This window comes from Pagrus pagrus, assembly GCF_965226575.1.
Source record: "Pagrus pagrus genome assembly, chromosome: 2".
In the NCBI taxonomy this organism is placed as follows: domain Eukaryota; kingdom Metazoa; phylum Chordata; class Actinopteri; order Spariformes; family Sparidae; genus Pagrus; species Pagrus pagrus.
The window spans coordinates 37093958-37108966 of NC_140186.1; the positions used below are offsets into that span (position 1 = coordinate 37093958).

At 40.4% G+C, this 15009-nt stretch overlaps 1 protein-coding gene and 1 long non-coding RNA gene across 8 annotated transcripts in view; both read left to right on the plus strand.

Moving 5' to 3' along the window:
• Positions 1 to 15009, plus strand: part of cep44 (centrosomal protein 44) — a 39939-nt gene that overhangs the window by 1438 nt on the left and 23492 nt on the right. For 5 of the 7 annotated variants that reach the window (XR_014624821.1, XR_014624822.1, XM_084383372.1 and 2 more), the window contains exons 3-6: positions 1283 to 1430; positions 3619 to 3756; positions 12771 to 12842; positions 13810 to 13962. Coding sequence is in view for 5 of the 7 variants with exons in the window: in XM_084383372.1 (XP_084239498.1) it covers positions 1283 to 1430; positions 3619 to 3756; positions 12771 to 12842; positions 13810 to 13962 (511 nt within the window). In the remaining 2 variants the exon portion in view is untranslated. Of the gene's footprint in view, positions 1 to 1282; positions 1431 to 2155; positions 2369 to 3618; positions 3757 to 12770; positions 12843 to 13809; positions 13963 to 15009 lie in introns of those variants that run through there. The other 2 variants (XM_084383376.1, XM_084383375.1) reach the window with 2 other exon arrangements.
• Positions 5340 to 6751, plus strand: LOC311275166. The gene is made up of 2 exons (XR_014624825.1): positions 5340 to 6299; positions 6358 to 6751. It is a non-coding gene; the product is annotated as an uncharacterized lncRNA (long non-coding RNA).

Consider the following 15009-nt stretch of genomic DNA (forward strand, 5'->3'; position numbering starts at 1 on the left):
TTGTTTGGCCTTTCAGTGTTTTCTTTGATTTTAGTAGAACGCTGTGATGGTTCTGTAGGTGTTATGCATAGTGCTTGTGTTAGCCGCAGTGTACGGCACTATTTTCTTACAGTGCTTACATATTGTTCGTGTCTTGTGTGTCACTCTCGACGTTTATTGTTTCCCACGGGTACCCAAAATGCTGCCATACAAATGATTTACAAGTGGCAGGGGCATCTTCTATGTGAATTTTGAGTCCAATGCAAAGACGTTATATTACATGCTGGCTTCTGCTCTGCCTCTGTTATGTACTGATATCGTGAGGCAGCTTTTCACCTCGATGAGAAATATCGACGCGTTTTAATATCGCAAGATCTCGTTGCACGAGATCTCGTCACACATACATACATATGTATATTAGGGCTGTTAATCGATTAAAGTATTAAATTGCGATTAATCGCAATATTGTCCATAGTTTACTTGTGATTAAATGCAAATTACGCACACACACATTGTTCTAAATGTACCTTAAAAGGATATTTTTCAGGTTTTTAATACTTTTATCAAAACTGGAGTGAACAAATATGCTTCTTTATGCAAATGTATGTTTATTATTATTGCAACAATCCAAAACACTGACAAATACTGTCCAGAATATTCTCCAGAATAACCAAGGTACTGCATGCTAAAAAAATATGCTGAAAGCATAACATGGCAAACTCAAGCCCAACAAATAACAACAGATGGGCATACTGACCTGAATGTAACATTCCTCAGTAATACTAACACAATGAAGTGTCCAACTTTACACTTGTAAAAGTTAACTGAACAATGTTAATCGGTCTGCAAGCTGTAGCCACCCATTTAGCATTTAGGCATCTCCATTGCAAACTATCCAGCCTGGTCTACCTTTGCCGAGGGGGAGGAGGGCTCTGTGCATCAGCTGTGTGCTTGGCCAGCAAGTGGTATTTGAGACTGGATGCACTCCAACTGAGTTCACATCTACAATTAATGCAAATAACTTTGTTCTTGTCGAGAGAACCATCTGGCTGGGCTTTGAGCTGAACTTGACATTCAAGACCCTTATTATTTTTTTAATTCAAGGCATTATATACTTTCTGATAACTCTTTTATTTTCATTCTTCACGTGCCCATTTGTCAATTTTTCACCAATAGGAATTATTTGTTACATTCAATGACACTCATGTCTTTTATTTCTGAGATAAACTAAACAAAACTAATATCTCCTTCTCTCACTTGTAGTTTTCTCACTCTTGCACCATATTCTTTGTTTTTTCACCAGCCTTTCCAAAGGAGATCCCTCTGCTTTTCTACCAATAGTGAGTTTCACCCTCATCTCCTTCTCTCCACCTTTGGCTGAGCAACTTACTGTGACTGGACTCGAGCTAACCTGCAAAACTGACCTCAGATTCATTGACACTCTTTATAAGGTAAGTCATACATTCTAAGCACTGGTTTCACAGGTGAGAAAAGGCCATCACATGTAGGGCTATCGCAGTGAAGGAATTCCCCCCGCATTAATTTGGGGCAGCTCAATGGCGTTATGCTGTATTATTGCCATTTTATTTTTTTATTTTTTTCACTTTTGCCAAGAACTGTTTCTCTCCAACAGCTGACGTACTGGCACCACTCCCTCCATCCTCCACCCCTAATAACTCTTCAGTCTCTGTGTCATTGTCAACATGATTCCCGCCATAGCTAGGGTCGACAAGGCAGACCTTTGCCAAACGTTTTTGGAGGGCAGCTGGTTTGTAGCTTCCTCGAGAACACTGCACATCTTTCGCTTGATGTCTGAAGTCAGTGTGCTGTCCTTGTCTGATGGTTTCAAAACATCCTCAGTCAGGAGTTCCAGTACAGGTTTTACTGATGATCTCTACACTCAGCTGTAGGTATTAATGCCGTGTTCACAGACTCAGGGACAGCGATGTCCTGCCAGCTTGGAATGTTGAAATATTGGGGCTGAAACAATGCCTTGAGTAATACGAGTAACTCCATGACTAAAAAGCGTCGACACAAATTATTTGCCTTGAGGCTTCCTTCAATCATGGTTAACTATACAGCACACTGTTTTTAGCACAGATGAATATTTCTGATGCACAGCTTGCTTGCGGTATTAAATAGGCCCCAGGGGCCAAATTTTGAAATGCCGTTGTATTGATCAGCTCCAACATTAATAGTTCATTTATCTATACTTTTAACATTTTGGTGTAATTTGTTACCACGTTGTTGTGTCTCTCCTCTGCTGAGCTCCTCCACACAAACATACACGGAGCGAAGTCAGCAGAGCAGAGAGGCGAGAGACAGTGAAGTGAACCAGGTGATGATTACCTGCAGTTTGCTCGAGTTGACGGCAACAACACTCGTTAGCGTAAGTGCAATAAAAACTTCACATGTAAAAAGCCAATACTTTATCAGTACACCTGTTCAACAAGCATATACATGTAAACATGTAGAAAGGGATATTTTAATCTACTTTGTCTGTAGTCTCTTATCCACTGCCGCTATTTTACACAAGCACAGCATGCTAGCTTGGCTAATAGTGAAATGTTACAAACAGCGTAGCGGTAGGCTGAAAAGAAAGCAGTTTGTGCGAATTACTGTTTAGCTAAGCTTGTCCCATACCAGTATTTTACAATTTGGCAAACTCTTGTGAACTTAGCTGCTGGCTAGGACAGACTGACCACTCCTCCCTCCACCAGCAGTACCTGTAGGCAATCAGCAGAGGAAGGGGGACTGATACTGACTGATACGTGTGTTCTTCATTCTTTCTGAACTTCATTTAGTATTTTGATGTCAGGTATATTTAAGGTCTGTTTCCATGGAGATATATATGGAGATCCATATTATAGAGTTTATAGTGATTTGTTAACTGTTTGAGTCCACACTGCAAAAACAAATATTATTTCAATTTAAGCAATAAAAATGTTGATTTTTCTAAAACGGAAACCAATTAGAAGTTTGTCTTATTTTCCCTTTTGTATATTACTATTGCTCTTAAATAAAGCAAAAGTAATTTAATAAAGAAAATTGCAGAGTGCGCAATATTTCATATCAATTTCGTATGAAATAATCTAGGCTACATTATTAGTATTTGTTTCAGTTTATTTTTACTTGACAACAAAAACAAATTTTCAAACATCTCGGCAAGCCCTTTTACCTTGATAGCTGGAGGGTAGTTTGCGAGTTTCTATAAAGACTTTTTGGCACGGATTTTACATATTGCCTTACCTAAATTAGCTCGCTCCCCTTTTTCATTTGGCTGAATGCCGTAGTATTCCTGGAGAGGCGAAGTGACATTCGGTTTGGCCACCAGTGCAGTTGTCTTTGTTTCGGTCTGAACATGAGGTGAGGTGTAGAGGTGATGGTTGCACAACATCCACAGTGATTGGCTTGTTAATTTCGCAGTATTTAATTTTTGCGGTTACTGCAAGAGCCCTAGTCACAGGGCTACAAAATGCGAAAAGTTTCTTAATCCCCATTCATCCCCTCTCTCTATGGAGCACAATTCCTGCTAACATACTTGTATACACTGGATTTTTACTATAAGCTTAAAATTAATATAATAGCCTGTAGTGGTCTGTTCCACTGTGTGTATTTGTGCATGTTTTGTATGTGTAGGTACTACGGGATATTTTCCACTATAAACCCATATTGACCAAGCAGCAGTTCCTCCAGTGGGGTTTCTCTCAAAGGAAAATCTCTGTCATCTGTGATGTCATAAACTTGGTCCTGCAGAAACACAATCAGCTGATGAAGGTACAGAGCCTTTTAATTGTTTATTTTCATGTGTCACTGTTGTGTCTTGAGGACTGCACTGTGTGCAGGATGCATAATCTGTAACTTTAATCACTAACATTAAAGGTAGCAAAGCATTTCTTGTTTTCAATATCGAACAATCTAAGATTTTGTATCATATCATTGTATCATAAACACATTAAACCACTCATTTTGTCAATTCTGTTTGGTAAACACCAAACAAATGTTACAAATCATCTGTTTTAAAAAAAAAAATTTAAGTAGCAGTCACATCACTGAATGTGCAAATCTGCAGTGAGCATCATTTTAAAATCTACCCAACAAGCTAATCAGTATACAGGGGTTCAGTAGACTGTTGTCCCATCACCAAATATGAAAAAACAAACAACAAATTCAACAAACTAATACCAGATCAAATGGTCTGCTTTTTGAGTCATCCACACAAAACAAATAAAAGTTTAGATCTGTATATGTTGTATATTTGTAAGTTTTGCATTTCTTTTTCTGTTATTAATATGGGGTCACAGGTTGTCATTTGTCATTTTGGATCGGTTGTCAATTTCATAAAGCTGGCTCTTAATATGACCATCGCATAAAAAAAATTTGTGATACCATCTTGAGACTGTGATGATGTCTGCCAACATATCACAGGGTTATTTTGTCTAACAAGGGATATCAATATACATTCTACTACTAATATGTGTGTGTATACATAGATATCTATATATATCTATATATATGTGTGTGTGTGTGTGTGTGTGTGTGTGTGTGTGTGTGTGTATATATATATATACAAACTATCAGCTGTTTGCAATAAACGAATCAAACAAGAACAATTTAAATAGCTCAACACAACTAATATTACAAGTGGTTTCTCCAAGTTCAACACAAAATGCCACTTTTAATGACTACTGCAGTCACAAAATTATTCAACCCCTTCATGACAAGCATCTTTAGTACTTGGTAGAGCACCCTTTTGCTGTTATGACCTGCTGCAACCATGATGCATAGCCAGAAACCAGCTTCTGGCAGCGTTCCTGAGGAATCTTAGCTCATTCCTTATGGGCAAAGGCCTTCAGTTCCCTAATATTCTTGGGTTTGCGAGCTGCAACCACCTTTTTCAAATCCCACCAGAGATTTTCAATGGGGTTCAAGTCAGGCGACTGTGATGGCCACTCTATTATCATCCAGGACTTCTTCTGAAACCAAGCCTTGTCGGACTTTGAGGTATGCTTGGAATCATTGTCCTGTTCGAAGGTCCAATGACGCCCAAGCTTCAGCTTCCTCACAGACTAGAGGCTGGAATCGGGTCGGGTACCCGCCCGGGCTGGGCAGCCTGCCCGGGTATCGGCCGGGCCGGGCCGAGTTTTTAATGATTTAATTCGGGCTCGGGTCGGGTCGGGCTGCATGGCGGGCTGTGATGAGATAAATATTGACGTTGTGTTACGCCTGGAGAGGAGATTCCTCCTCATGAGCGCTCATTAGGCACACTTCATGAAAAGATGGATGGCTGTTTTTCAGTTGGTGAATTAAAACGATGGACGGGCGGTAGCCTACCTCCTCCTCCACCACCGCTTCTCATTTCAAATAACGGAGAGAGAGAGAGAGAGAGAGAGTGTGTGTGGGTGGGTGCTGCGCTGCCGCTGTTTGTCGTCATTGAAAATAACGTGAATTTTGCATAATAATATTTCGGGTATCGGGCTGGGTCGGGCCTGGTTTTTAATTAATTAATTTGGGCTCGGGTCGGGTCGGTCTGAAAGTCTTGGGTTCGGGCCGGGCACGGGCTTAATTTCCATGCCCGATCCACCCTCTATCACAGACGGCATGACATTTTCTCCCAGGATTTTCTGATACTTGATTGAATCCATCTTGCCCTGCACACACTGCAGGTTTCCAGTGCCAGAGGAAGCGAAGCAGCCCCAGAGCATCACTGAGCCACCGCCATGCTTCACTGTAGGCAGGGTGTTCTTTTCAGTGTATGCTTCATTCTTCCTCCTCCAGACATACCGCTGATCCATAGGTCCAGTTTTGTTTCATCGCTCCACAGAACAGAATCCCAAAACCTCTTTGGCTTATTTATATAGTTTTAAACAAATTGGAGCAGACTTTTCTTGTGCTTTTGTGTCAGTAGTGGTGTATGTCTTGGAGTTCAGGCATGGATCCCTTCAGCATTTAGTATGCGCCTTACTGTGGAAACTGATATTTCAGTGCCTGCTGCCACCAACTCTTCCTGCAGGTCTTTTGCAGTCAGCGAGGGTTTTTTGACCACCTGCCTCCTCAGGACTCTGGTGGCAGCCGTTGATAGCTTCCTCTTTCTGCCACGTCCAGGTGGTGTAGCCACTGTTCCTTTAACTTTAAACTTGCAAACTATGCTTCCAACTGTATTTCTAGGAACATTCAGTGCCTTTGCTATCCTTTTGTATCCTTTTCCTTGTTTGTGCAAGGCAATGATCTCTTCTCTGAATATTTTGGACAATTCTCTTGACTCAGCAATATCTCTAACATGCAATGAAACGTCACCGTCAACAGTCCAGGTATTTGAGGTGTTCTATCTCGAGCACACCTGATGCAAGTAATGAAGCCCTTGATTGCTTGCATCAGGTGTGCTTGAGACCACACCTGATTTGCAAATGTTTGCTCTTATGAGGAATTCTATTCAGGGGGTTGAATATTTTTGAGACTGCAGTAGTCATTGAAAGTAGGATTTAGTTTTGAATTTGGATAAAATCCTTGTTATATTAGTTTAATTTAACTAGTTAAACTGTTCTTATATATATGTGAGTGTGTGTGTGTGTGTGTGTGCATTTCTATTTAAATTTAAGTCTGTTATTTTATTCTCTTTTTCAGTTTTATTTTCTTATTTAAATTTTATTTTGTGGTTGTACTATTTTTTTGCAAAGTTGACGGAGTGGTTGCAATTTCATTTCACTCCTGCTGTACTTGTTCAATTGTACGTGACAAATAAATCTTTGAATCTTTAATCTTTGAATCTCTACTATTTATCCTTGTCATTGTATTGTTTGAGCAGCAGAGGGCACAATCATACTAGTCAGGAAGACAGACTTGTTCACATAAGACCTGCCCTACACTGCTTCTGATTGGTTTGTGTGGTTGGTTGCGTTCTTTACAGGTGACTGAAACTGTGAACTTGCACAGTAGCTGCGGTAATGTCTGTTTTCGGTGGTGTTTTAGCTGTAGTTTTGCTCTTCAGCCTCTCTCATGATCTTCTGCTGCCCCTGTCAGGGTTACTAATCCTTTGGAACTGCTCTTCGCTGCAAGAGAGTGTTTCTATGCCCGTTAGGTAGAGCGGACAGGCAGGCTGTCTGCAATGGTGACAGAGATTTTCCTTGCCCTGGTTGTCAGCTGGACAACAGGAGGGAGGGAGATTGGTGGGACCTGCGGCTAAGGCCGCGTTCAGACTGCAGGCGAATCTGATTCAAATCAGATTTCTTCTCAAATCAGATTTTTAGGGCTGACTGTCCACACTGTTTTAGTAAGTGTTTAAATCGGATTTCGCTCTGTTCAGACTGGGCCACATTTATTGACCGATCTGACAGGTTGCTATAGCAATGACGTCGGAGCGGAGGCGTCAAAGTGACCTCACGGACAGTCAGAACCGATCTGAGTGTTTGGAGCTGTTCAGACTGAGACGCATCTGTCCAAATGAGATTTGAAACTATCTCCTGGAGGTGGTTTCGATCTGGAAATCAAAAGTCAGATTTCATGTGATTTGTGACTGTTCGGACTTCAAAAGAGCCATCCGGTTCCAATCTGGATGGGCTACAAATCAGATTTTGGCTGGCAGTCTGAACGCGGCCTAAGTGCGTGTTTTTGGCTGTCCTCCTGTGCCACACCCCCTATCCTTATAAATATCATGTGGTGGACTACTTTTTGTGATGACTTTTTGGTATAGTTACATCCCTATTAGATATGGGTCTATGATTGGCTAAAACCTCTGGATCAAGAGTGGGCTTTTTAAGAAGAGGTTTAGCTACAGCTACTTTTGATCGTGTCTAGTAGAGAAGTGCTAATTAGGGGTAGAACTTCTTTAAGCAATTTCATTGGGACTGGGTCTAAGAGACATGCTCATGATTTTAAGGAAGAAATTAATGAAGTTAGGTGGTAAAGGCCAATGGGATAAAAGCAGTCTAGATAGATAACTGGTTTTGAAGCCTTTTCTAAGGTTTCTGTGTTGGAGGCATAATTGGTAGGTTGGCATTTGAGGACAGAAGGTGGTGAATTTGTCTCTTATAGGTAGAATTGTATCATTAAAGAATCACGTAAGTTATTACTGCTGAGCAGGGACGGACTGGCCATTGGGCAATGAGGGCAAATGCCACGAGCGGCCGCATCACAAATAGATAAATAAATAATTAAATTAATAAATATAAAGCGGAGCGGCTGCATCAACAGGCGGCCGTGGCCGCAAATGAATAAATAGGCTAAATAAATAAATAAAGCGGAGCGGCTGTGTCAAAAGGCGGCCACAAATCAATAAATGAATAAATAAAAATAATAAAAAATAAAGTGGAGCTGAAGGCGGCCACAAAAAAGAGGGAAAAAAGCAAACAAACAAACAAAACGGCCTGTTAACTCTGACAAATAATAGGCCTACTGAACTAAATAATAATAATGACGTTTTTTATTTTTCCTGTAAAGGACAAATATCCTAAATTTATCTAATCTCTAATCTATTATAAGGTTTTTTTGACGTTTTTCGGTCGTCAGTGGATTTTCTCGCGATCGTTGACCTAATCAAATCAAATCAAATTTTATTTGTATAGCCCAAATTCACAAATCACAGTTTGCCTCAGAGGGCTTTACAATCTGTACAGAGACGACACCCTCTGTCCTTCGACCCTCGATTCGAGTGAGGAAAAACTTGCCCCCCAAAAAAAAGCCCTTTTAACATGATGAGATGATAGGTCAAATGATAGTTGAATGATAGGTAGTGCGAGCAGGTCAACAACACGGAATGCAATAAAATGGATCGAGGAGGGAGAAAACGGGCGAGTAGAAAAGGGTGGAGCAGAAAAAAAGAGAGAGAAGAAGCGTAAGGCTTGAAAGTGGGAAAAGCGCAAATATTGTGGAGTTATTCTCTAAAAAGCCTGTGCCCAGCGATGCGCCCGGTGGCGCTCCCAGCTGCTCTGCAGCTGCTGCTGCTAGCATGAGTGACAAAGGTGACATGATGGCAGACGAGAGTGGGAGCAGGTCTGAAGAGGAAAAAAGAGAGGAGGAATTAGTGGAGGAAGAGTCACCAACACAGACTGTAGGCCAAGAAATGGACGCTGCCGCCACACCTGCACCTGCTATTGCAGCCACAAGCAGAGAAACAGCTGCTCCAGTGACAGAGGTTTCATCCAAATCAGTCTTCTGATGCACAAGAATCTGTCAAGAAATCATACAGACATAAAGATGGATCGCAAAGAAAATGGGTGAGTTATGATGCTGAGAACCACTCATTATTTTGTGCAGTTTGCATGGCACTTTCTAAAGAGACAGACACAAGTGCCTTCATTCAAGGATGTAAGGATTGGAGACACATTCATCAGAGGCTCAACAGTCATGAAAACACACATATTCATCTGGAATGTGTGAATGCTTACCTTTCATGGATAATTAAGGCAGACATCCCTAACCTGCTGGATTCAAATATGACAAACGTGGCCTCTCTCTGGCAAAATTGCCAGGGCCTCTTTTTGGTGCCAGTCCGCCACTGCTGCTGAGCAATACAATGTTCAATAGAGCTATGACTATCTGTCAGCCTGACTACAGTGCTGGAAAGAAACCTGTGGTTGCCCTTATTTTCCTCTATCAATGCTGAATAATAAGCTGCTCTGGTAGTACGAAGGGCTTTCTTTAATTTTAAGGCTTTCTAACCAGACCAAACGAGCGTCTTCCAGTTTGATGGAATGCCATTTCCTTTCAATTTTTCACAATGTCTGCTTTAATATGAGAGTTTGGGGGTTGTACCACGGAGCTAATGTTCTATGCTTTATTTTTTTCTTTTTAAGAGTAGAGTCAATAGTCAAGTGTCATTCGCAGAGACCCTGCAACACAATCAACAAGATGATCAATCTAGGAGGGACTAGAGTTAGCGTAAGAGTCTCCTGTTATATTGGGACATGACACTGAATTAAAAGCTGATGGAATTATTTCCTTAAATTTAGCTAGAGCATTATCAGAGAGATATCTACAGTAGAAGCAAAAGTCTTGTGGCGTGTAGTCCACTAATAGGACTTCAAAAGTTATTAAATAATGTTCTGATAAAAGGGTATTCTGTGGGAAAACTATAAAATTATCAATTTTAATGCCAGCGCAACATCGAGGGTCAACATCACACAAAACGGCAAACGCTACCTTGACTTAAAACCCTGACCAGTAGAGCCTGCTTGAAGAGCTTTCCACAGACTTTCTTAAGACAGGAACAGGTCTTTGTTTTGAGAACAAATGTAAAGACCTGTGTGCACTTTATAAAAACCTATATTGTGTTTTTCTTTGTTATTCAATATAGGAGCAATATTTTATTTTATTTTAAATCTGCTTTTTTCCTTTAATCCGATTAATCGTAAAAAAAAAAAAATTGACCGATTAATCAATTATGAAAATAGTTGTTAGTTGCAGCCCTACTCTCGTCACTTTAATTTGTTGTGTGAATGCACCATCAGGAGGACTGCTTACTCAATTTTGTTTTACTTTTGTGCAATGACAATTAAGGAATTCTGATTCTGATGTACGCACTTACTGAAGACGGGACACTGTTACATGTTGATACTTGATATTTTACTTTTCAACATAACAAACCTTGTCTATTATGCACAAGATTTGTGTATTTAGTGTATTTAGTGTAAACTGCTATAACCACGAACAGTACCATATAGTATTACACAACTCAACGATCTAGACAACACAGTAAGCAGGGCACCTGCAGGATCTTAAAAGTGTTAAAAATAACAGAATTAAATATTCCCAAAAGAAATTATTGAATTTCATTTTAAAAAGTCTAATGTATAAAATGTTTTGTGTGTGTGTTTAACATTACAGTTTACTCTGTTTGGTGTGACTTTGAGGTAAACAATAACTGTACTGTACTGTACTGTGATAACATCCGTGTATTTCTTTACACTTTAAAATATAGTGCCCATGAACCTGCAAGCTTATTGTGGCTCTACGCCTACTCTTAGAGCAGAGGTCTGAATAATGAAAACCATTTTGGACCACTACTCATATACTTGGAAATGATCACAATATTCAAACTATGTTTCTCAACTCTGAGTTTGTGGCTAATTTTGCATGGAGAAGCAAGAAGATGGTATACTTCACCAAATGTGGTCTGGCTTCATTCATCACTAAGACTAACCAAGTCAGCGAGGCCTCTGGCTTTGTTGTAATGTTTGAAGAAAGCATCAACAAAACAAGCAAAGACAAAAGAACTACACCTTAATCTCTGTTACTGGGTCAGTGACCATGTCAATTTGAGATTCATTCATTCAGTATCTTTTTGACTTGGAAATACATTGAGATATATACCTCACTTACAATATAGCCCAGTATAAATCATAGAAAAAGATCATTAACACCAAGAAAAAGAAATGGGGAGCTTTGATAAAAATGGAGATAGAATTTTTGTTATGAAGATGGTGGTGCATGGAGATGTGGCGGCCAGTAGCTCCTTTAATCTTTGCTACATTTTGGTATATTTTTCAATTTTTTCGCCTTTATGCCCCATTCTACTGATACACACTTTGCCTATGATAGAGATGCACTCATCAATATCGGAAAAGGAAGCGTTGGGGTGCAGCAAACCACAAGCGGCATCTGTCAAGGGGCCAGCCAGACGAGCTGGACCAAACACAACTGAAAGCGATGCAGTTGCCCCGAGACAAGAGATAAGTGGAGCTGGCATCAGAGCCAAGTTGACTGTTTGTTGATTTTAGAAGGTGCAATAGAAAGCATCCTGACTAGAAACATCACAAACTGGCATGGCTCGTACACAGCCAGTGACAGGAAGGCTCTGCAGCGATTGGATTAGAACTGCCCAGAACATCATTGGCACCCATCTATAGAGCATCCATGATACTGGTAAAATGAGATGTATGCACAGAACCCAGAGAATAATAAAGACAATATCCACCCCAGCCACAGTCCGTTTACACTGCTACCCTCTGGACAAAGTTCAGAGATAAGATAAGATGAGACAAGATATGATAAGATAGAACTTTATTCATCACGAAGGAAAATGTTTTGCGAGAAATTGCTACAAAAATGTACAGTACAATAGAAAACCAGTAACAACCAGTGGGTTCCCTGGGCCCAGTTTGAGACAAAAAGAGTATTTGATTTTTGTGAAATATGGAGTCAAATCGAAAAAGAATGCCTACTACAATAACAATAGAAGTAGGACATATTGAATACAAGAGTAAACTAAAAATTAACTAAAAAAGAAACAAAAGGTATTGTCACTACTGGTGCAGTATGGGGGGACAAGTTAGGAAAATTTTAAGGGCCCATGACTGACAGGGGGCCCCAAAAATTAGGTAAAACATTTTTTTTTACATTATTAACCCATCATGATTAATATAATATTTTATTAAAAATATAGTAATTAAACTCACGGTCTCTTTGTCTTTACTTGTTTTTGGCAAAAAGTAAACATCTATATTGACCAACCCCCTGTATCTGCATGAAACGGTCCTGCATGAGTGCAATGGTGCTTGCCAGAGTTGTGCAGTGAGCCCCAAGAGAAGCACCGTGGTCATGCTCCCTTAAAGGAAATCTTGTTTCCAAAAAAGGAAAGACAGGAGAGAGAAAAGAAAGGGCGACAGTATGTTATCCAGTTTTTCTTGAAGAAAGGGTGGTGTAGTCTGTGAGTGGTTGAAATTATCCTTAGCTTGATGTCTACAGTGAAATAAGCTACATTTCACAGTAACATTTTTAACCTACATTTAATCAGTGCAGGTAGGCATTTAGCGAACTAATTATACTAAATCAGTTGTCCCTTCCTCTCCTACCAGACTCAACAACAGTTTCGTCTGCAGCCCTGTGTCCCCATACCTCTCCCCAACCCAATGAACCATCTCAAGAAGGTGAGCAACAGTGTGTTTAAAAACATGTCAGTTAGCATCTTTGCCGGGTCTTTTAGTTTTCTTTTTTTGTAATAGTAAAAAAAGAAAGAGATTAATTCCAAATCTTTTTCAGTCAAACACTGTTTATCATGCAATTTATCATTTGACATAATGATAAGTATATGAAACAAAAACAGCCTATAGTCTGTACTGGATGTTTGACAGTTTGAAGCATTGAGTGACTCAGTCTGTATTAAAGTTACAGCCACTACTAAAATAATACCTTCAAGTGAGATGCTTTTATGTAGACTAAATTATGGCCGTTTAATGACATCTACAGATATAGACTTTATTAATCCCACGAGGGGCAATTTGTTTGAGTAGCTTGTTGAATACAAAACAAAAAATGTATGCAAACTGAATGCAGACTGTTGCATGTATGTCTGCACAGTGTTATATTTGCACAGTTCACTGGCAGTAAACATCAGCACAGCAGTTGCGCAGGGTTTGCGTGGCCTGTGGTGATGGGGCCCAGTGTGATTATTTTTCATGGGGCCCAAAATCCCTGGTGGTGCCCCTGATTGGCAATGACACTGAAATTAAAATTGGCAGTGATATTGAAGGTAGTAAAAATAAAGTAATATTGCACCTGATAATCGACATGCATTGAATATTAATAATAATGAGAAGCAGTATTGCAGTTTATATTAAGTAGTGATATAGCACATATTGAAATTGCTCATATTTATATTTTCTTTTTCTTTGTCCAAATGAATTTCATTTTCACAAGGCTAAACGTGCTTAAAAACTCATGAAACCTTTCACACGACACACTGTAAATTAAATCTCCCTAATATGTCCTCAGAGAGTGTTTGTTAAGTTTTTTGACTCAGTGTGGTCCCATATTGGCCAGGCTGGGGAAGAAATTCCCAAGTTCACATGGTTGGTCACCCTAAAGTTGAATGACATTTTGTTTAATATGTTTCAGGTGTCTGATGGGCCATTTGTTGTGAATCACGCAGAAAATCCCTCCACATTTCCCACAAATACCCTCCATGCTGAAGCATTCTCCTCCAGCTCTCCTGGTAATGGGCTCACAAAGTGGGCAGAATGCCGGGGGGACGAGGATAACTTTCTTGACGTAAGCATTTACTAAATCAGTATACAGACTAAGTGAAATCTTGCAGTAGATGTTAGTTAATAGATTCAGTGTAGCTGGAGTTTAGACATGTATAAATGCTCCCTACGGCGTAAGCCACTTGCGTTTGGTGAACACAAGCAAGTTTGTCTCCCCAGCAATTTGGGTTCCGACCGAATGACAAGGTCGCGACGGGGCTGTGTACAAGATTTGCTTGAAATGGGTGACAGCCAGAGATAGTACTACTTCAGATCCACATGTCCATCTTGGAATCACCCACTGACCACTGCAAGGATAAACTTTCAACTTAATTATTAATTATAATAATAATAATAATAATAATAATAATAATAATAATAATAATGATAATCTTTGTGTCGGCTTTTCTTGTCAAAAGCCGTGGTGTTGGGAGTCACGTGATCGGCTGGACAAGATGGCAGCCTAGGCTTTCAGCTCCCGGCCCAGCCAGAATTGTTGATTTTTTCGGAGCTACAGGTTTCCATACTGGCCTATTGTGTTGTCTAAAGATAGATAACAGCGATGTCTACAAAAGCCAAAAGCAACCGTCAAGATATTGACGCCATTGCCGAGTCCGTATTGCAGAAGCAGCGTGACTATCTTGAACCGCGCCTCTCCCAGATTCAACAGATGGGGAAAGACAACGACGAGAAGCTAAGTGCTATCCAGGCTGAGCTAGCCACGCTGGCGGCCGGCCTTGGCACCATTAGATCCAACGTAAATACACTGAAAACCACCGTCGTAAGCAACTCCGGTTCATTGAACAGACACGACCAGGCTCTTCAGGCTATGGAGCTCAAGCTAGCCGACATGGAGGACAGGAACAGAAGGTGTAATATCCGCATCACTGGCCTTGAAGAGGGACTCGAGGGGTCCAATGCTACTCAGTTTCTTTCACACTCTCTACCTAAATGGTTCCCCACTCTCGGTGACAAGCAGATTGAGATTATGAGAGCGCACTGAATTTACAACGACAACGCCCGCAACCGAGGAGCTAACCGCATCCTGATTTTCAACGTGCTTCGCTACTCG